The 23487-nt window shown below is 51.0% G+C and overlaps 1 protein-coding gene across 2 annotated transcripts in view; it reads left to right on the top strand.

The window, feature by feature from the left end:
* The window catches only part of brf1b (BRF1 general transcription factor IIIB subunit b), a 308241-nt gene that overhangs the window by 135222 nt on the left and 149532 nt on the right, over positions 1–23487 (top strand). For both annotated transcript variants that reach the window (XM_078406970.1, XM_078406969.1), the window contains exons 4-5: positions 11729–11760; positions 20587–20659. In XM_078406970.1, coding sequence (XP_078263096.1) covers positions 11729–11760; positions 20587–20659 — 105 coding nt within the window. The remainder of the gene's footprint in view (positions 1–11728; positions 11761–20586; positions 20660–23487) is intronic.

Below are 23487 nucleotides of genomic sequence, written 5' to 3'. Positions count from 1 at the left end.
ACGAGCAGGCCAGCTCAGGGACTCAGGGCGCGGTCTGCCGGGCCTTCCGCCTGGCCGTGGGGTCCGTCTGGCTCAACAGCTCAGGCAGCATCTTCTTCAGACTGAAGGAAGCGGGCTGTTGATGTTCCTGCGCTTTGGACTTACCGTCCCAGCCCCTGGAGCAGCCTGTCAGGACAACCTTCTACACTCCATCTGTAGACATTCGTTAGAGTGTACGAGATTGTCGTTCACTAAGTCGAGGCTGCTTTGTGGTTACGTCTGTGTGCTAGGCCTGGGACTACTCATCAGCAGGTTCCTTGGTTTGGTTGAGCGAGGGGTTGTTGCTGTGACATCACTAAACCAGCTGTTTGATCTGGCTTTTATATGCAGCACTCGTGATTCGACCAACAACTGTGGTGTTGTCAACAATTTTACAGATGGCATTGTAGGCATGCTTAGCCACACCTTCATGAGTGTAGAGTGGAACAGGCGCCCAAGCATCTCTCCTTGAGTTTTTAGAGTTTAGAGATACAGCACGGAAACAGGTCCTTTCGGCCCACCGGGTCCGCGCCGACCAGCGATCCCCGCAGACTAACACCATCCTACACCCACTAGGGACAATTTTTACATTTACCAAACCAATTAACCTACAAACCTCCACTTAACCTACAAACTCCAAAGTCTTTGTAGTGTGGGAGGGAACCGAAGATCTCGGAGAAAACCCACGCAGGTCACGGGGAGAACGTACAAACTCCGTACAGACGGCGCCCGTAGTCGGGATGGAACCTGAGCCTCCGGCGCTGCATTCGCTGTAAGGCAGCAACTCTACCGCTGCACCACTGTGCCCGCCCTGCGTTGAGTTGTACCTGCATTGAAATCAGCAAGGAAGAGGTATTCTTACCGATCTACACCTTTTACGATCTACCGATGAGGAAGTCAAGCATCCAGATCTGAAGAAGGGTCTCCACCCGAAACGTCACCCAATCCTTCTCTCCAGAGATATCTCTGCCTTAGAAAGCAGTTGGAGATACAGCTCATAAACCGGCCCTTCAGCCCATCAAGTGCACAGCAAACATCGATTACCCGTCCACACTAGTTACATGATAACCCACTTTCTCATCCACTCCCTGCACACTAGGGGTGATTTGCACAGGCCCAATTAACCTACAAACCCGCACGTCTTTGGGATGTGGGAAGAAACCGGAGCACCCGGAGGAATGCCAAGCGGTCAGGGGGGAATATGAGCTTGACGATGATAGAATTATATATTAAGGTCAAAAGTGATAAAGCCATACAGTACATAAGTGAACCCTTCGGCCCACCACATCTGTGCTGCCCCGTTTGCTCTGGGCGGCACGGTAGCGCAGCGGTAGAGTTGCTGCTTTACAGCGAATGCAGCGCCGGAGACTCAGGTTCGATCCTGACTACGGGTGCTGCACTGTAAGGAGTTTGTACGTTCTCCCCGTGACCTGCGTGGGTTTTCTCCGAGATCTTCGGTTTCCTCCCACACTCCAAAGACGTGCAGGTATGTAGGTTAATTGGCTGGGTAAATGTAAAAATTGTCCCTAGTGGGTGTAGGATAGTGTTAATGTATGGGGATCGCTGGGCGGCACGGACTTGGTGGGCCAAAAAGGCCTGTTTCCGGCTGTATATATGTGATATGATATGACATACTCCCATTTGCCCGCAGGAGGACTGCACACCGATCAGCCAAAACATTACGACCACTGACAGGCGAAGTGAATAACATTGATTATCTTGTTACAATGGCACCTGTCAAGGGGTGGGATATATTAGGCAGCAAGTGAACAGTCAGTTCTTGAAGTTGATGTGTTGGATGCAGGAGAAATGGGCAGGAATAAAGACCTGAGCGACTTTGACAAGGGCCAAATTGTTATGGCCAGACGACTGGGTCAGAGCATCTCTGAAACGGCAAGGCTTGTGGGGTGCTCCCGGTCAGCAGTGGTGAGTACCTACCGACAGTGGTCCGAGGAGGGACAAACCACAAACCGGCGACAGACAGGGTGTTGGGCGCCCAAGGCTCATCGATGCGCGAGGGCAACGAAGGCTATCCCGTCTGGTCCGAACCGACAGAAGGTCGACTGTGGCACAAGTCACAGAAAATGTTAATGGTGGTCACGGGAGGAATGTGTCACAATACACAGTGCATCGCACCCTGCTGTGTATGGGGCTGCACACGGAGGACCAACAGCATATTAGGCAGGTGGTCATAATGTTTTGGCGCATCAGGTCATAATGTTTTGGCTGATCGGTGTATCCTTCTGTCTTTGCCCATTGAAATACCTTTTGAGTGCAGTAATTATGTCTGAATGTATCACCTCCTCTGGCAGTGCATTCCAAATATCAACCACTCTGTAAAAGTAAAACCCACCTCTCTATTCTCCTTTCTCTCACCTCGAACCTCTCCCTTGTTTTTGATAACCTTACCATGGGAAAATAGATTTCAGCTATCTTGCCTATCTATGCCTCTCATAATCTTCAATCAAGTCAAGGAGTTTCTGCCTAAACAAGGGTCTTTAAATTCGAATAAAACAAACTACGGCATGACTTGGCTCCGATGGATCTGAAAATTACATCGTGACTGTAAGCAAACATTTTGAAGAATTAACATACAGTTGATTTGCACATCTATGTCCCTATAAGGAACCAAACAGTCGGGTAATGACCCATTCATGGTCATCATGAGAAATTGAACATAATGTTGCCAAAAAGAGCAGGAAAATTGTGTTTTGGGAACATATCCTAATTCAGATAAGAAGGAGCAAGGCACTGTTAGGAAAAAGGAAAGTAAATAATGCGACTAATCTGCAAAGAAAAGTAAAAATAAACTAATGGTTTCCACAGAAATATAAAAACGATTAGCCAACGTGGATTCCTTCCAGATTGAAACAGGAGAAATTATGCTGGGGGATTTTTAAAAAACAGAAAAATTAAACTTCATATTTTCTGTCGAGACAAAAGAAACTGCAGATGCTGAAATCTTAAGCAAAACACCAAGTGCTGGAGGAACTCCAGGTCAGGCAGCATCTGTGGAGGGAATGAACCGGTGACGTTTGGGGTCGGGATGCCTTTTTGGACTCGAATATTTGTTTTAGATGAGGAACTGCAGATGTTGGAATCTTGCATAGAAGTGCTGCCCGGTGGCGCAGCGGTAGAGTTGCAGCCTCACAGCGCCAGAGACCCGGGTCTGTTCCTGACTCTGGGTGCTGTCTGTACGGAGTTTGTACGTTCTCCCCGTGACCCATGTGGGTTTCCTTCGGGTGCTCCGGTTTCCACCCACACCAAAGACGTACAGGTTTGTACGTTAATCGGCTTGGGTAAAATTGTAAATTGTCCCTAGTGCGTAGGATAGTGTTAGTGTGCAGGGATCGCTGGTCAGCGTGGACTCGGTGGTCCGAAGGACTTGTTTCCACGCTGTATCTCAAAACCAAAAAACTAAACACCGTTCTGAAGTAACTCAGCGGGTCAGGCAGCATCTCTGGAGAGCATGGATAAGGCAGTGTTTTGGGTTGGAATCCTTCTTTGGACTACTTAGAAATACTGTCTGTCCTTCTTCACATAGGAGTTCTCCGGGAAGATATAGGGTGTTTCATGGAAGCAGTGAACAAGTAGTGTAAGAGAGAACAAGGTGATGAACAAAATGAACATTCTTTAAACATTAGCAGTGGCACAGTAGCTCAGCGGCAGAGTTGCTGCCTTGCAGCGCCGGAGACCCGGGTTCCATCCTGACTATGGGTGCTGTCTGTATGGAGTTTGTACGTTCTCCCCGTGACCCGCTTGCGTTTTCATATCATATCATATCATATCATATATATACAGCCGGAAACAGGCCTTTTCGGCCCACCAAGCCCGTGCCGCCCAGTGATCCCCATACATTAACACTATCCTACACCCACTAGGGACAATTTAAAAAAAAACATTTACCCAGCCAATTAACCTACATATACCTCCAGGATCTCCAGTTTCCACCCGCTCTCCAAAGACGTACAGGTTTGTAGGCTAATGGAAAATTGTAAATTGACCCTAATGTGTGTGTGTAGGATGGCATCTTCTAGACGTTTAGAAGGATGAGAGGGGATCTGAAAGAGACGTACAAAATAATAAAAGGATTGGACAAGTTAGATGCAAGAAAAATGTTCCCAGTGTTGGGGAGTCCAGAACCAGGAGCCACACAGTCTAAGAGTAAAGGGGAGGCCATTTAAAACTGAGGTGAGAAGAAACTTTTTCACCCAGAGAGTTGTGAATTTGTGGAATTCTCTGCCACAGAAGGCAGTGGAGGCCAAATCACTGGATGGATTTAAAAGAGAGTTAGATAGAGCTCTAGGGGCTAGTGGAATCAAGGGATATGGGGAGAAGGCAGGCACGGGTTACTGATTGTGGATGATCAGCCATGATCACAATGAATGGCGGTGCTGGCTCAAAGGGCCAAATGGCCTCTTCCTGCACCTATTTTCTACGTTTCTGTGTAATAATGAGCTGAAATAAATCAACGTCCTTTGAACATTAGTATTTGAGTAATTAATAGGACTGAAAGTCGATACTTCCCAGAACTTGTCAGTCTGCATCTGGAGATGTGGAAAGTGGTGTCTGTGACAACCATGGAGCACTGTCACCTCCTCCCAACTCGTGGTGAAGGTTAACCTGCAGATACAGAGAGCAACTCAAGCAGCAACTGATATACGCCGGGCCTGGGGGATTTGTGTGTCTCTGTCATTATACAGGGCGGTGGTGAGACCACACCTGGAGTAGTGTGTCTGCTCTTCTACCCAATACTGTGGTAATAGACAATAGACAATAGGTGCAGGAGGAGCCCATTCGGCCCCTCGAGCCAGCACCGCCATTCACTGTGATCATGACTGATCATCCACAATCAGTACCCCGTTCCTGCCTTCTCCCCATACCCCCTGACTCCGCTAACTTTAAGAGCTCTATCTAACTCTCTCTTGAATGCATTCAGAGAATTGGCTTCCACTGCCTTCTGAGGCAGAGAATTCCACAGATTCACAACTCTCTGGGTGAAAAAGTTCGTCATCTCAGTTCTAAATTGCCTGCCCCTTATTCTTAAACTGTGGCCCCTGGTTCTGGACTCCCCCAACATTGGGAACATGTTTCCTGCCTCTAACGTGTCCAACCCCTTAATAATCTTATACGTTTCGATAAGATCAGGATGACTCTCATCCGTCTAAATTCCAGTGGTAGAAAGAGTACAATGAAGGTTTGCCAGATTGATGCCCAGCAACCGTACCCATATTCTATCAGTCAAGAAGAATGAATGATGAGTGGTGATCTTATTGAACCAAACAAAAACTTTACCGCTGCAACAAACAATCTGCTGGAGGGGGAAAAGATGGGGTTTTTACACAGAGGGTGGTGGGGGCCTGCCAGGGGTGGTGGTGGAGGCAGATACCATAGTGGTGTTTATGAGACTTTTGGACAGGCACATGGACACGCAGGGAACGGGGGGGCTATGGATCACGTGCAGGCAGAGGGGATTCATTTAACTTGGCACAGACACAAAGTGCTGGGGTAACCGGGCGGGTCAGACAGTGTCTCTGGAGGACGTGTGATGTTTCAGGCCGGGACCCCTTTTCAGACTGAATGTTGGCGGGGTGGGGGGTGAAGAGCTGGAGGTGAGCCCTGATTGCTCCTGGTCTTTTCCCTCCTCTTGTTCTTCACCCCCCCCCCCCCCCCCCCCCCCACACACACCTCTACTTTCAGTCTGAAGTAGGGTCCCGACCCGAAACATCACACACCCTTCTCCACAGATGCTGCCTGACCCGCTGAGTTACTCCAGCACTCTGTGAAACGTCACCCATCCATGTTCTCCACAGATGCTGCCTGACCCGCTGAGTTACTCTAGCACTTTGTGTCTATCTTTGGTATAAACCAGCATCCGCAGTTCTTTGTTTCTATAACTTGGCATCATGTTTGGCGTGGACATTATGGGCCGAAGGGCCTGTTCCAGTGCTGTACTGTTCTATGTAATTAAGAGAGTCAAAGGAATGGGCCCAGCGCTCTGTGGTAAAAGGTAAACCACAAGCTCATTGCGTGGTGGATGTTGGAAAGTTGCTGTAGGTTTAATAGCTGCCTCTACTGGAGTGCAGGTCATGCTGTTGATTTGTCGGAAGGAACTGCACAAAATGCTGGAGTAACTCAGTGGGTCAGGCAGCATCTCGGGAAAGAAGGAACGGGTGACGTTGATGAGAGAAGGAATGGGAAACCCCACCCATTCCTTCTCTCCACAGATGCTGCCTGACCCGCTGAGTTACTCCAGCATTTTGTGTCTCCCTTCGATTTTAACCAGCATCTGCAGTTTTTTTCTTACACAAGGAACTGCAGATGCCCGTTTATACTGAAGACCGACACAAAGTGCTTTAGTTTAGTTTAGTTTATTGTCAGGTATAGTGAAAAGGGAGTAACTCATACTTTTGATTTTTTTGCAGTGGTTTTCATCGCTCTGCGCTGAGCTGTTTTAAGCGCGGTGAAGCATGTTATCACAGCTTGACATCTTGCTGATTGTGGTTCTGGAGCACGAGCAAATGGAAGCCATTAGGTTGGTCTCGTTGACTGGCACCTGGTTTCAAATATAGAGCTCAATGTAAAGTGTTCTGCTGCTTTGCTGTTGGAGTTATGCTGTTGATTTGCCGTAGCTGGTTTAGTTTAGTTTAGAGATATAGACGGAAAAAGGCCCTTTCGGCCCACCGGGTCGGCGCCGCCCAGTGATCCCCGCACATTAACACTATCCTACACACACTAGGGACAATTTTTACATTTGCCAAGCCAATTAACCTACAAACCTGCACGTCTTTGGAATGTGAGAGGAAACCGAAGATCTCAGAGAAAACCCACGCAGGTCACGGGGAGAACGTACAAACTCCATACAGACGCCGCCCGTAGTCTGGATCGAGCCTGAGTCTCTGGCACTGCATTCGCTGTAAGGCAGCAACTCTACCACTGCACCACTGTGACCGCCCACTGTTGTTATAACCTAGAGGCCAGGACTCCACACTGTGTTGGGTTTAGGTTTATTATTGGCACGTGTACCGAGGTACAGTGAAGTAGCTTGGTTGTGCATGCTGTCCAGTCAGACGCAGGCCTATCAGGGTGGCACCGTGATGCAGCGGATAGAGCCACTGCCTCACAGCGCCAGAGACCCAGGTCTGATCCTGACTGTGTGGAGTCCTGTGACTGCCTGGGATTTCTCCAGGTGCTCCGGTTTCCTCCCACATCCCAAAGACGTGCGGACTTGTAGGTTAATTGGCTTCTGTAAATTGCAACTAGTGTGTAGAGAGTGGATGGGAAAGCGGGATAGCATAGAACTAGCGTGAACAGGTGATCGATGGTCGGCCTGGACTTGGTGGGCCGAAGGCCCTGTTACCATGTTGTATAACTAAACTAAACTAAAGCCAAACTTAAACTAAAGATCAGATATACCATACATAAACACAATCAAGTCAAATTCACAGCTCTGCTAAAACCAGCATGAAACGTCACTCCTTTCACTGTGTACGCCTGTGCATCGCTCGATGCGATAGAGAGCTGGATTTAATCAGCAGAATTAAACTGTAAAAGAAGCTACGTTATAAAATCGCACAAGTAGAGAGCAAATAAAGGGAAGAGCAGACAGATTCACGCTCAATCTCGGCATCTTCCCTGATATTCTTGTAATGCAAATGTAAAGAAACCTCTTCTTTCCTCCCTTTTCATCCACAAATGCTGTGCTCTGGAGTGCAGATCCAAAGGGGAGAGTCTGTCTGTAGTGCCGTGTGTTGATTTGAACCTCTTGTGAACCAGGAGTTCATGAGTTCAAGCCACAATCTGCAGACTGATGATGAATGCTGACTGACGCTCCAGTGATGCACCACTGCGAGAGCTGCCTTTCAAACTCACTGTCCCTCTGGCCCATGCGGGCGACGTGCGGGCGGGTATCCTGGCACCATGAAGCCCAGCAGGGGAGTTCCGCCAGTGACCTTGCTAGGGTTGCCAAATGTCCCGTATTAGCCGGGGGGCGCTCTAGGTAGGGGGGCCCGGGCGCCGCCTAACGGAGGTTGCATAGCAACCCGGCCCAGGCGGCCGCCATTGGTGGAGCGGGAGCACGTGGCCGCTGGCTGGGTGAGGTCACGTGGGGCGCGGGGCCGTGACGTCACCTTGTCCCTTATTTGGGAGTGAGATAGTTGGCATCCCTAGTCCTCGCCAACACTTGGACAAACCACAACATTCAGCTTTAGGTTTATCATTATCACCTATACTGAGGTACAGTGATATCACACAGACCAGACTCCCCACCATCGACCATCTACACTTTATGTTGCCTCAGAAAAGCAGCCAACATAATCAAGAACTTGTCCGTGTCCCACCCCGGTCATTCCTTCTCCCCGCTCCCGTCGGGCAGAAGGTGCAGAAGCTTGAAAGCGCACACCACCAGACTCAGGAACAGCTTCTTCCCCTCTGTTATCAGGCTTCTGAACGGCCCTTCCATAAGCTAGGGTACTGTCCGATTCACCTCTACCCCATAGCGGACATTAGACTTTGTCTCTGGAACTGAAGACAGACACAAAAAGCTGGAGTAACACAGCGGGTCAGGCAGCATCTCTGGAGAAAAGGTTTAGGTGACGTTTCGGGTCGAGACCCTTCTCTGGAATGGTCCATTTCTTCTTGAACTGACGCACTGTCCAGAACAAGGGGCCACAGTTTAAGAATAAGGGGTAGGCCATATAGAACGGAGATGAGGAAGAACATTTTCAGTCAGAGAGTGGTGAAGGTGTGGAATTCTCTGCCTCAGAAGGCAGTGGAGGCCAGTTCGTTGGATGCTTTCAAGAGAGAGCTGGATAGAGCTCTTAAGGATAGCGGAGTGAGGGGGTATGGGGAGAAGGCAGGAACGGGGTACTGATTGAGAGTGATCAGCCATGATCGCATAGAATGGCGGTGCTGGCTCGAAGGGCTGAATGGCCTACTCCTGCACCTATTGTCTATTGTCTATTGTCACTGCAATGCTGAGAACTATATTCTGCACTCTGTATCTTCCCCCTTTCCTCTACCTATTGTACTTGAGTTTGACTTGGTTGTATTTATGAATGGTACATCTAAGGTTGCCAACTTTCTCACTCCCAAATAAGAGACAAAGGGTGATGTCACCGCACTGCGCCCCACGTGACCTCACCCATCCAGTGGCCACGTGCTCCCACTCCACCAATGGCGGCCGCCCGGGCCGGGAGGCGGGTTGCTACGTAACCTCCGTTAGGCAGCGCCCGGGCCTCCGGACCTACACCGGCTCCCAGGCCACACTGTCCGGGCCCACAGTGCCCGGGCCCACAGTGTCCGGCCTACAGTGTCCGGACCTACACCGGCTCCCAGGCCACAATGTCCGGGCCCACAGTGCCCGGCCCCACAGTGTCCGGCCTACAGTGTCCGGGCCTACAGCCTCCAAACCTACAACGGCCTGGCCTACAGCGTCCGGGCCTACAGCATCATCCAGGCCTAATACGGGACAAGGGCGGTCCCGTAAGGAACAAACCAATTTAGCCCGAAATAAGGGATGTCCCGGCTAATATGGGACAGTTGGCGACCCTCGGTATATCTGATCGGATGGCATGCAAGAGAAAGCCTTTCATTCTAGTTTTTTGTGACCCTCGGTGTTTTGATTTTTTTGTTTGGCGTGGGCACAAATCACAAACTCTCTGGAAGATCAACGGTCATGATGTTTGTGGTTCTCTCTCTCCTACTTTTTCCACCTTTTAGTTCTGACATGTCACAAATGGAATGTATATTAAGTACCACCTCTACTGACGAGCTGCTATAATATTTTCATGAAGCCATGAAGCAGCGGTGAGTTGAGTCCATGCTGCCAGGCCCTGTACACAGGTGTGGCCACTCACGTCTGTGGCCTGGGAAAGTACGCTCTTCTGTCTACCAAACGGCTGCCTACTTTCTGGGAAAGCTGACTCCTCCGTTTTTTTGCTCATCTCAGGAGCGATCAAAGTGATTCCGAATTGGCAAAGCTTCTAAACAACATCGTTTTGCAAAGGGAGTCTACAAGCCCTTTTCTAATATTCCATTCTTTAAAAAAATTCTTTGTGTATCTGCCGATGTTTTTGAAGTCTGTGCATTGGAATCTGTCAGTGGGCTTCTGGCTGCTGCACATCTATTCAAGGGAGAAGTAATTAATGAAACTTGTACTTCTGTGTTGATGTGGCTCCAAGCCAATCGTTAACTCCCCACCTCCCCCCCCACTATTCTGCTTCGCTTCCCAAATGCATTAACTCCTTGTGGGCAGGAAGGAACTGCAGATGCTGGTTTAAACCAAAGATAGACACAAAATGCTGGAATAACTCAGGGGGTCAGGCAGCATCTCTGGAGAGAAGGAATGGGTGAAGTTTCGGGTCGAGTTTCGGGTGTGGGAGGAAACCGGAGCACCCGGAGACAACCCACGCAGGTCACAGGGAGAACGTACAAACTCCGTACATAGAAACATAGAAAATAGGTGCAGGAGTAGGCCATTCGGCCCTTCGAGCCTGCACCGCCATTCAATATGATCATGGCTGATCATCCAACTCAGTATCCCGCACCTGCCTTCTCTCCATACCCCCTGATCCCTTTAGCCACTAGAGCCACATCTAACTCCCTCTTAAATATAGCCAACGAACTGGCCTCAACTACCTTCTGTGGCAGAGAATTCCACAGATTCACCACTCTCTGTGTGAAATTTTTTTTTCTCATCTCGGTCCTAAAAGACTTCCCCCTTATCCTTAAACTGTGACCCCTTGTTCTGGACTTCCCCAACATCGGAAACAATCTTCCTGCATCTAGCCTGTCCAACCCCTTAAGAATTTTGTACATTTCTATAAGATCCCCCCTCAATCTTCTAAATTCCAGCGAGTACAAGCAGAGTCTATCCAGTCTTTCTTCATATGAAAGTCCTGCCATCCCAGGAATCAATCTGGTGAACCTTCTCTGTACTCCCTCTGTTGCAAGAATGTCTGTCCTCAGATTAGGAGACCAAAACTGTACGCAATACTCCAGGTGTGGTCTCACCAATGCCCTGTGCAGGTGAGCGGAATGTCGTGCTGCCCTAATTACCCGCACACACACACACACACACACACACACACACACACACACACACACACACACACACACACACACACACACACACACACACACACACACACACAGAGGCAGCTCCATGGGAGAGGCTTGCACTCACTGCCACGTTGGCATCCTCGGTGTCACTCGGTGTTCCACTGTGTGCCTCTCCCGTCCCGCACTACCGCATAGGGTTGCCAACTTCCTCACTCCCAATGAAGGGACAAAGGGTGACGTCACCGCCCCGCGCCCCACGTGACCTCACCCAGCCAGCGGCCGCCATTGGTGGAGCGGGAGCACGTAGCCGCTGGCTGGCCTGGGTGAGGTCACGTGGGGCGCGGGGCGGTGACGTCACCCTTTGCCCCGTATTTGGGAGTGAGGAAGTTGGCAACCCCTACTGATACGGGACAAGGGCGGTCCCGTACGGGACAAATTCATTTAGCCCAAAATACGGGATGTCCCCGCTAATACGGGACAGTTGGCAACCGCACCACTGCACAATGCTGGGTTTGTAGCACAGCCACTGTAAACTTCCTGACGGGCAGACTCTGTCGTACGCTGGAGCTGCGTAGATCAGCTCTCATGTTGACTTTGTTGTGCTTGACTCATCTTTTTCCTTTGCATCTTCCTTGACGACATTTCCAAGATATGTTATTGGATCTCAGTGACCTGTTGCAGGTATGTACATGCATTGACTTCAAATGTTTTATTTATCCTGTTACTTTTGTTAGATTTTCCAGTTTTCTATCCCACTACAATCAGTCTGAGGAAAGGTCCCGACCTGAAACGTTGCCTACACATGTTCTCCTGAGATGCCTGGTGCGTTGGGTTGCTCCAGCACTTTGTGTCTTTCTCTTTGTTAAATCTATATATTTCCCCACACAGTCCTCTTTACTTTGTTATATTTGAGAGAAGGGATCAGAAGATCATGAGATAGGGGCAGAATTAGGCCTAATTCTTCTCCGAGAACCTATCAACCTATGAAAATAACTTGACGATAGTGCAGGAGCAGGTAAGATGAGATGTACTCCTTCCTCCCTGATGACCAGGGGTTAAAATGTGGCCCACACCTTGGTTTGCTCCACAGAAATGTGTTCTTCCTGTCATGCATCAAACCTGAGTTACAGATGAGAACAGGCCACTCGGTTAACTTGAGTGCAACTCCCTGCGACTTCAAATGCAACATCATTTGGTTATAGTCATAGAGTCATAGCATGGAAACAAGCATTGCAACCTAACTGATCCATGCAGATCAACATGCCCCATCTAAGCTGGTCCCATTTGCCAGCATTTTCCCCATGTCTATGGGTTGCCAACTATCTCACTCCCAAATACGGGACAAGGCGACCTCACCCAGCCAGCGGCCACGTGCTCCTGCTCCACCAATGGCGGCCACCCGGGCCGGGAGGTGGGTTGCTACACAACCTCCATTAGGTGAACACACTTGGCCCCGCTCCCCGAACACACTCTGTTAGCCTACACTGTCCCGGCTGACAGCGGCCCCCGGGCCTACAGTGTCCGGGCGTACAGTGCTGGGGCCTACAGTGTCCGGGCCTACAGCAACCCCCGGGCCTAATACGGGACAAGGGCGGTCCCGTACAGGACAAACCAATTTAGCCCAAAATACGGGATGTCCCGGCTAATACGGGACAGTTGGCAACCCCTTCCCATATGCCTCTAAACTTTATCTGTCTAGGTAACTTTTAATGTTGTTGTTGTAGGTACCTTAACCACTTCTTCATAAGTTCACACGTTGTTGGAGCAGAATTCAGCCATTCGGCCCATCAATTCTACTCTGCGATTCACTCATGGCTGATCTCTCTTTCCCTCACACCCCATTCTCCTGCCTTCTCCCCAAAATCCCTGGCACCCGTACTAATCAAGAATCTGCCAATCTCCACCATAAAAATATATTTCTGCGTTCCGCAGAGACCGTTCCCTCCGTAGCTCCCTGGTCCACTCGTCCCTTCCTACCCAAACCACCCCATCCCCGGGCACTTTCCCCTGCAACCGCACGAGATGCAACACCTGTCCCTTTACCTCCCCCCTCAACTCCATCCAAGGACCCAAACAGTCTTTCCAGGTGAGACAGAGGTTCACCTGCACCTCCTCCAACCTCATCTATTGTATCCGCTGTTCCAGATGTCAACTTAATACAGAGCTTTATTGTCATTCGGTACCGAGATACCGAACGAAATTACATTTCCAGCAGTCACAGAACACAACAAAAAAGAAAAGAACACAAGACACACGACCCCAACACAAACATCCATCACAGTGACTCCAAACACCCCCTCACTGTGTTGGAAGGCAACAAAACTTCTACTCTCTTCCCCCCACGCCCACGGACAGACAGCTCGCCCCCTACCGAGGCGACTGAACTTATTTACATCGGCGAAACCAAACGCAGGCTCGCCGATCGTTTCGCTCAACACCTTCGCTCAGTCCGCCTTAACCAACCTGAGCACTTCAACTCCCCCTCCCACTCCCAGTCTGACCTTTCTGTCATGGGCCTCCTCCAGTGCCATAGTGAGGCCCACCGCAAATTGGAGGAACAGCACCTCATATTTCGCTTGTGCAGCTTGCAGCCCAGCGGTATGAACATTGACTTCTCCAACTTTAGATAGTTCCTCTGTCCTCTAGGCTCCTCTAAGTTCCTCTAAGTTATTTTCTTACACCATAAAAATACCTATTGACTTGGCCTCCGCAGCCGTCTGTGGCAATACATTCCACATATTCACCACCCTCTGACTGAAGAAACTCCTCCTCATCTCCTATTCTAAAGGAACTTCCTTTCATTCTGAGGCTGTGTCCTCTGGTCCTGGACTCTCCCACTAATGGAAACCTCCTCTCCACACCCACTCTATCCTCCGGTAGTTTGTTCCATGTACCCACCACCCTCTGAAAATGTTGCCTCTTAGGTTCCTATGAAATCGTTACCCCTCTCACTTTAAACGTAAGCTCTCTAGTGTTTTATTCCCCAACCCTGAGAAAAAGACTCTATGATTTCATACACCGTCTCAAATAATATTTCATGGTTGAAAAGGAAGAAAATCTGCAGATAATGGAAATTTGAAATAAAAACAGCCAATTACAAACATACAGCCAATCAGGCAACTTCTGTGAAGGGGGACGCCTCTATTTGGTTCCCCACAGATGTTGCCTGACTTGCTGAATATTTCCATCAGTCTCCAATTCAAGAAATGTCTGGCATCTGAATTGTTTATCCAGGAGATTATTTCATAAACTCTCTCCACTTTATTTGTGGAAGAGATAATCACAATCATACTTTATTAGCCAAGTACGTTTTGCAACATACGAGGAACTTCATTTGCCATACAGTCATACCAATAAAAAGCACCAGGACACACAAAATACATTTTAACATGAACATCCTCCACAGTGACTCCTCCACATTCCTCACTGTGATGGAAGGTGAAAAAAACGTTCAATCTCTCCCTTCTTTGTCCTCCAGCGGTCGGGGGCCTCGAAACTTCCGTTAACGGGACGATCTTAACTCCTGTAGCCAGCGGTGGGCCTTCCTCGTCGGGGCGATCAAGCTCCTGCATCGGGGGGGATCTCAGCTCCCCCACGCCGGGCGATTTGCCCTGCGTCAGGGCTAGTCGAACGCCATGCGGCTTCGGAGGTTATTGCCCATCCCCGTGATAAGCTGCGACCTGGACCACTGCAGTCCATGTGTTGAAGAGATTTCCACAGTGCAGTTGGGAAGGTGATCAAGATTTAGATCCAGTACTGATGGAGGAGTTGCAATTTGAGTCATCCAGCATGGAAACAGATCCTTCGGCCCAACTCGTCCTTGCTGTCCAAGGTGCCCCATCTAAGCTAGTCCCAGTTGCCCGCATTGACCGACATGGAATCATAGCCTTTATGTGAAGAAACAGGCCGTTCCGGCCCAACTTGCCCACACCAGCCAACATGCGCCATCTACACTAGTCCCACCTGCCTGCGTTTGACACATATCCCTCTAAACCTGTCCTATCCATGTACCTGTCTAAATGTTTCTTAAATGTTGCCATAGCCCCTGCTTCAACGACCTCAACCCCCGACGGCACGGTGGCGCAGCGAGTAGAGTTGCTCCTTAGAGCACCAGAGACCGGGTTCGATCCTGACTACGGGTGCTGTGTGCACAGAGTTTGTACGTTCTCCCCGTGACCTGCGTGGGTTTTCTCCCTGCACATCTGCGTTAAACTTTCCCCCTCTCACCTTGTAGCCTCCATTTCCATGGAGGATTTGCCCTTTAGATTGCCTTCAATTCCTATTTCCGTGTTTGGTTTGCTGCCACAACAGCTGTTGTGGACTAAATTAGATTGTAGTCTGTTTGCGTTTTAACCTGACCAAGAGGCTGTGGTGAATTCTGCCCGAACACAGCTGGTACCCGGTTTATTTTTGACTCTTCAGCTGCTCCGACTGAGTGTACTCTCCCCCATATCCACAAGATTGCTTTCTCCTTTTTAGTACTTGCTGTTTGGCAGCTATCAGTGTTGGATCAAATAAAGATGATATTCTGTGCGTTAAAATATTCCGCACACAGCCAGCGGTCTATTTGACAGCTCTTCTGAGGGTGTTCCTGGACGTGGAGATTCATGGCACAAAAGAAAGCCTTTTGTTCAACTGCGCTGTGCTTGCCAAAGTAGATCGGTGCAGATTTCAGCTCTTGCTTGTTATAAAATATAAAACGTATGGAATTATAAAAGGACTGGACAAGCTAGATGCACGAAAAATGTTCCCAATGTTGGGGGCGTCCAGAACCAGGGGCCACAGTCTAAGAATAAAGGGGAGGCCATTTAAAACTGAGGTGTGAAAAAATAACTTTCTCACCCAGAGAGTTGTGAATCTGTGGAATTCTCTGCCACAGAAGGCAGTGGAGGCCAATTCACTGGATGAATTTAAAAGAGAGTTAGATAGAGCTCTAGGGGCTAGAGGAATTAAGGGATATGGGGAGAAGGCAGGCACGGGTTACTGTTGGGAGACAGAAAGCAAAGAGTGGGGATAAATGGGTCCCTTTCAGAATGGCAGGCAGTGACTAGTGGGGTACCGCAAGGCTCGGTGCTGGGACCGCAGTTATTTACAATATACATTAATGACTTGGATGAAGGGATTAAAAGTACCATTAGCAAATTTGAAGATGATACAAAGCTGGGTGGTAGTGTGAACTGTGAGGAAGATGCTATGAGGTTGCAGGGTGACTTGGACAGGTTGTGTGAGTGGGCGGATGCATGGCAGATGCAGTTTAATGTGGATAAGTGTGAGGTTATCCACTTTGGTGGTAGGAATAGGAAGGCAGATTATTATCTGAATGGTGCCAAGTTAGGAAAAGAGGACGTACAACAAGATCTGGGTGTCCTAGTGCATCAGTCACTGAAAGGAAGCATGCAGGTACAGCAGGCAGTGAAGAAAGCCAATGGAATATTGGCCTTCATAAGAAGAGGAGTTGAGTATAGGAGCAAAGAGGCCCTTCTGCAGTTGTACAGGCCCCTAGTGAGACCGCACCTAGAGTACTGTGTGCAGTTTTGGTCTCCAAATTTGAGGAAGGATATTCTTGCTATTGAGGGCGTGCAGCGTAGGTTTACTATGTTAATTCCCGGAATGGCGGGACTGTCATATGTTGAAAGACTGGAGCGACTAGGCTTGTATACACTGGAATTTAGAAGGATGAGAGGAGATCTTATCGAAACATATAAGATTATTAAGGGGTTGGACACATTAGAGGCAGGAGTCCAGAACAAGGGGCCACAGTTTAAGAATAAGAGGTAGGCCATTTAGAACGGAGATGAGGAAAAACTGTTTCAGTCAGAGAGTTGTAAATCTGTGGAATTCCCTGCCTCAAAAGGCAGTGGAGGCCAATTCTCTGAATGCATTCAAGAGAGAGCTAGATAGAGCTCTTAAGGATAGCGGAGTCAGGTGGTATGGGGAGAAGGCAGGAACGGGGTACTGATTGAGAATGATGAGCCATGATCATATTGAATGGCGGTGCTGGCTCGAAGGGCCGAATGGCCTACTACTGTACCTAATGTCTATTAACCATCGATCACCAGTTCTACGTTGACCCATGTTCTCATCCACTCCCCACACACTCGGGGCACTTTACAGAGACCAATGATCGCACAAACCTGCACATCTTTGGAATGTAGGAGGAAACCGGAGCACCCGGAGAAAACCCACGTGGTCACAGGGAGAACATACAAACGTCGTACAGGCAGCACCCTGGGTCAGGATCGAACCTTGGTCTCTGGTGCTGATTCAGATTGGCCTCCAGTTTCAGGGACAGTTTCTGCCCAGCTGGTATCAGGCAACTGAACCATCCCATCACAAACCGGAGAGCAGTCCTGAGCTACCATCTACCTCATTGGAGCCCCTCGGTCTATCTTTAATCGTAACCTTCCTGGACTTTGTCTTGCACCAAACGTTATTTCCTTAATCGTGTATCTTCACACTGTGGGCGGCATGATCATAATCAACGATAGTCTTACCGCTGACTGGATAGCACGCAACAAAACAGCTTTCCACTGTACCTCGGTATACATGACAATAAACTCAACTAAACCGTGAGGCAGCAGCTCTACCAGCCACGCCACTGTGCTGCTGGCATACAGCCAATGTTCAGGAGTCGTGGTCTAACCAGAGCTGAATGGCTGAATAACAGTAAGAAGAGACTGCCAAGATCGTCCCCATCCCCTTGTGCAAAGGATGAGGCTGAAGCGGTTCCAGGCATCTTCAGAGAACTGTACACTAGATGATCCATCTTGGCCTCCTCTTCACCTCCCTTTGTTATGGTTTCCAGTCCAACTGGATCCAGTTCATTCGCTCCACATCGCATTAGCAAACAGCTGACTGCTCTGGACACGGCAAGCATTCTGGCTGTGGTTCTAACATGTTGTGCTCAGGAAGTGACCCATGTCTGTAGCCAAGCTAATCCATTACAGCTACAGCACTGGCAACCCATCAAGTGAAACTTTGTCTTGATATGTACTGTCCGCACAATGCAGAAACATCTCCAGGCTAGTTGATTACTGTGGGACCAGGGCCATAGAATCACACACCGTGAAAACAGGCCCTCCAGCCTAACTCGCCCACACCATCTGCACTAGTCCCACCTGCCTGCATTAGACCCTTACCCCTCGAAGCCTGTCCTTTCCATGTACCTGTCCAAATGTTTCTTAAAAGTTGCAATAGTCGCTGCCTCAACTACCTCCTCCAGCAGCTCAATCCATACACCCACCATCCTTTGCGTGAAGAAGTTACCCCTCATAGAAACATAGGTGCAGGAGGAGGCCATTTGGCCCTTCGAGCCAGCACCGCCAGTCATTGTGATCATGGCTGATCATCCACAATCAGTAACCCGTGCCTGCCTTCTCCCCATATCCCTTGATTCCACTAGCCCCTAGAGCTCTATCTGACTCTCTTTTAAATTCATCCAGTGAATTGGCCTCCACTGCCTACTGTGGCAGAGAATTCCACAAATTCACAACTCTCTGGGTGAAAAAGTTTCTTCTCACCTCAGTTTTAAATGGCCTCCTCTTTATTCTTAGACTGTGGCCCCTGGTTCTGGACTCCCCCAACATTGGGAACATAGTCCCGCCATCCCGGGGATTAACCTTGTGAACCTACGCTGCACTGCCTCAATAGCAAGGATGTCCTTCGTCAAATTAGGAGACCAAAACTGCACACAATACTCCAGATGTGGTCTCAGCATGGCCCTATACAACTGCCAAATGACCTTTTTATTCCTATACTCATATCCTACTGAATCTTTCCCCTCTCACCTTGAACCCATGTCCTCTGGTTCTCGATGCCCCAACTCTGGGCATAGAGTTGGAGAACCCCAAACACTTGTGCTCGAATCTAAGCTTGGTAACGTTGGGCTGGCAGCGATAACTACATATTATGTGAAGTATTGCTTGCAGCAATGAAGTACCAAAAGCTGTTTCCCAGCGTCGTCATCATCACCATCGGCGGTCACTCGAATCGAGTGTGACTGTCCTTGTAGGACGCCCGTGCGTGACTTTGTTTAACGTGGGGAGACTGGTGCACAGACAGCAACCACACGGTCCTTGACAGATCTGGGTCAGGATCCAGTGGCATGGAGTCCAAGACGACCGGGGACCCTTTTGTGCTGCAGCCTTCATCCATCCGCCTTCCCAGCCGTTGTGACGCTCCACTAAAGTCAGCCATCATCCTCCCTCCGCCTGTTCCACCGTTGAGGTCTTGGTTGGATTGCTCTTTGTCAGGGACCTCCCCCTCGACCTTACTGCCATGGGTGACCCTACCAGGAGCATAGCTCCAGACGGCATCGCTCTCAGGATCTCAGGACCACACGAGCTTCTCCACCACGACACGGTGACAATCCACAGAGAAGTGTTTCTCAGAAGGACTAGAGTCACAGAGACGCTAGCCCTGTGCTGACTGAGGAACCTGCCCGCTGAACGGTGTAGAAATGCTGCCGTTACAGATCATTCTGTTCTTATTTTCTGCTCCACTTCATTGTACTTTGATGGCCTGGTGCCAAACTTACCATGGTGGTTTCCATGGCAACAGACTTCAGAACCAAATCACTGAAGATACGGGCATGGTGACTGTGGGGATGATGAACTGGGAAAGTGTGATGGAAGAGGCCTTCAAATCTGCTGCCTCTCCCCTGTTACAGTGAATATAGAAACATAGAAAATAGGTGCAGGAGGAGGCCGTTTAGCCCTTCGAGCCAGCACCGCCATTCTTTGTGATCATGGCTGATCACCCACAATCAGTAACCCGAGGCCTGCCTTCTCCCCATATCCCTTGATTCCACTAGCCCCTAGAGCTCTATCTAACTCTCTTTTAAATTCATCCAGTGAATTGGCCTCCACTGCCTTCTGTGGCAGAGAATTCCACAAATTCACAACTCTCTGGGTGAGATCTTCGGTTTCCTCCCACACTCCAAAGACATGCAGGTTTGTAGGTTAATTGGCTTGGTAAATGTAACAATTGTCCCCAGTAGGTGGACAAGTGACGTTTTGCGTCAGGGCCCTTCTCCAGACTCAGTTGGTTCAGATTCCACCCCACTGCTGATTGATGCCATCTCCAACTCACGCTGTCGTGGAAAGCAGTCAACGTAATCAAAGACTTGTCCCCCCACGGTCATTCCTTCTTCTCTCCGCTCCCGTCGATACAAAAGCTTAAAGGCACGCACCACCAGACTCAGGAACAGCTCCTTCCCCTCTGTTATCAGGCTTTTGAACGGCCCTTCCATAAACTAGGGTACTGTCCGATTCACCTCTACCACATTGTGGACATTGGACTTTGTCTGTGGAACTGATGCGCTACAATGCTGAGAACTATATTCTGCACTCTGTATCTTCCCCTTTGCCCTACCTTGTTTTGTGCTTGATTGTATGTAAGTAGAGTATTGATTTGTGTGGATAGCATGCAAAGCAAAGCTTTTGACTGTTCCTCGGTACATGTGAGAATAATAAACGTAAACCTAAATGTTCTTAACCTTTCTTGCAGGTGAATGTCTATGTGTTGGGGAAGACTTTTCTTCTGCTGGCCAGAGAGCTTTGCATCAACGCACCGGCAATAGGTTTGTAAGGAATGATTCCCTTTCCCACACTATTCAATCGGTGCACTGTTGATTGTTTTTAACCTGCATAAGTAAACAAAGATGCCTTTACTTTGTATATATAAAATGGGGGAGTAAATCTGAGACAAGCGGATCAGGAGGGTAAAACTCTCTCTGTACTGTGTGTGTGTGCACAGATTTGGTCTCCAAATTTGAGGAAGGACATTCTTGCTGTTGAAGGCGTGCAGCGTAGGTTCACCAGGTTAATCACCGGGATGGCTGGACTGTCATATGTTGAAAGAATGGAGCGACTGGGCTTGTATTCACTGGAATTTAGAAGGATGAGAGGGGATCTTATTGAAACATATAAGATTATTAAGGAATTGGACACGCTAGAGGCAGGAAACATATTCCCGATGTTGGGGGAGTCCAGAACCAGGGGTCACAGTTTAAGAATAAGGGGTAGGCCATTTAGAACGGAGATGAGGAAAAACGTTTTCACCCAGAGTTGTAAATCTGTGGAATTCTCTGCCTCAGGAGGCAGTGCAGGCCAATTCTCTGGATGCTTTCAAGAGAGAGTTAGATAGAGCTCTTAAAGATAGCGGAGTCAAGGGATATGGGGAGAAGTCAGGAACGGGGTACTGATTGGGGATGATCAGCCGTGATCACGGTGAATGGCGGTGCTAGCGCGAAGAGCCGAATGGCCTCCTCCTGCACCTATTGTCTAATGACACTCAGTTGCATTTAACACACAAATGGAAATGCTGTCTGATGCTTCCTGAGGAATACTTGCGATGGAATTGTGACAATATACCAAGAACCTCGCCCACGTGTGGTAGGTCGGTCTGTGTTGTGCGGGAATAGTGTGAGCAAAATAGTTATCTCCCCCTGAGGACATTGAACGATATGGAGAGAATTCTCCAGTCTCCACTGGGTGCTTTGTACAATGTAGAGACAGTGGCCTGTGTGCTTGGAATCTGAAATATTATGTGCAGTTCTGGTCACAGGAGGAAGGGCTCACCCTCACCCCCTTCCATTCTCCCCCTCACCCCTCCAGCCCCCCTCCCCCTCACACCTCCAGCCCCCACACCCCTCACCCCTCCTCCCCCTCACCCCTCCAGCCCTCCTCCCCCTCACCCCTCCTCCCCCTCACCCCTCCTCCCCCTCACCCCTCCTCCCCTCACCACTCCAGCCCTCCTCCCCCTCCCCCTCACCCCTCCTCCCCCCTCCTCCCCCTCACCCCTCCTCCCCCTCACCCCTCCAGCCCTCCTCCCCCTCACCCCTCCTCCCCCTCACCCCTCCTCCCCTCACCACTCCAGCCCTCCTCCCCCTCCCCCTCACCCCTCCTCACCCCTCCTCCCCCCCTCACCCCTCCCCTCCTCACCCCCCCCACCCCTCACCCCTCCCCCCCCTCACCCCTCCCCCCTTCACCCCACCTCCCCCCCTCACCCCTCCCCCCTCACCCCCCTCACCCCTCCACCCCCTCACCCCTCCACCCCCTCCACCCCCTCACCCCTCCACCCCCTCACTCCTCCTCCCCCTCACCCCTCCTCCCTCTCAGCCCTCCTCCCCGCTCCACCCCCTCACCACTCCAGCCCCCCTCCTCCCTCTCACCCCTCCTCCCCCTCACCACTCCAGCCCCCCTCACCCCCTCCTCCCCCCTCCCCCCCCCTCACCCCTCCTCCCCCTCACCCCTCCCCCCCTCACCCCTCCACCCCCTCACCCCTCCACCCCCTCACCCCTCCTCCCCCTCACCCCTCCTCCCCCTCACCCCTCCTCCCCCTCACCCCTCCTCCCCCTCACCACTCCAGCCCTCCTCCCCCTCACCCCTCCTCCCCCTCACCACTCCAGCCCCCCTCCCCCTCACCCCTCCTCCCCCTCACCCCTCCTCCCCCTCACCCCTCTAGCCCTCCTCCCCCTCACCCCTCCTCCCCCTCACCCCTCCTCCCCCTCCCCCCTCCTCCCCCTCACCCCTCCTCCCCCTCACCCCTCCAGCCCTCCTCCTCCTCACCCCTCCTCCTCCCCCTCACCCCTCCTCCCCCTCACCACTCCAGCCCTCCTCCCCCACCCCTCCTCCCCCTCACCCCTCCTCCTCCTCCTCCTCCTCACCCCTCCTCCCCCTCACCCCTCCTCCTCCTCCTCCTCACCCCTCCTCCCCCTCACCCCTCCTCCTCCTCCTCACCCCTCCTCCCCCTCACCCCTCCTCCTCCTCCTCCTCACCCCTCCTCCCCCTCACCCCTCCTCCCCCTCCCCCCTCCTCCCCCTCACCCCTCCTCCCCCTCACCCCTCCAGCCCTCCTCCCCCTCACCCCTCCTCCTCCCCCTCACCCCTCCTCCCCCTTACCACTCCAGCCCTCCTCCCCCACCCCTCCTCCCCCTCACCCCTCCTCCTCCTCCTCCTCACCCCTCCTCCCCCTCACCCCTCCTCACCCCTCCTCCTCCTCCTCCTCCTCCTCACCCCTCCTCCCCCTCACCCCTCCTCCTCCTCCCCCTCACCACTCCAGCCCTCCTCCCCCTCACCCCTCCTCCCCCTCACCACTCCAGCCCTCCTCCCCCTCACCACTCCAGCCCTCCTCCCCCTCACCCCCCTCACCCCTCCTCCCCCTCACCCCTCCTCCCCCTCACCACTCCAGCCCTCCTCCCCCTCACCACTCCAGCCCTCCTCCCCCTCACCCCTCCTCCCCCTCACCCCTCCTCCTCCTCACCCCTCCTCCCTCACCCTCCTCCCCCTCACCACTCCAGCCCTCCTCCCCCTCACCCCTCCTCCCCCTCACCCCTCCTCCTCCTCCTCCTCACCCCTCCTCCTCCTCCTCCTCACCCCTCCTCCCCCTCACCCCTCCTCCTCCTCCT

This window comes from Rhinoraja longicauda, chromosome 10 (genome assembly GCF_053455715.1).
Source record: "Rhinoraja longicauda isolate Sanriku21f chromosome 10, sRhiLon1.1, whole genome shotgun sequence".
NCBI classification, from domain to species: Eukaryota; Metazoa; Chordata; class Chondrichthyes; order Rajiformes; family Arhynchobatidae; genus Rhinoraja; species Rhinoraja longicauda.
This window is presented reverse-complemented; position numbering and strand designations above follow the sequence as displayed.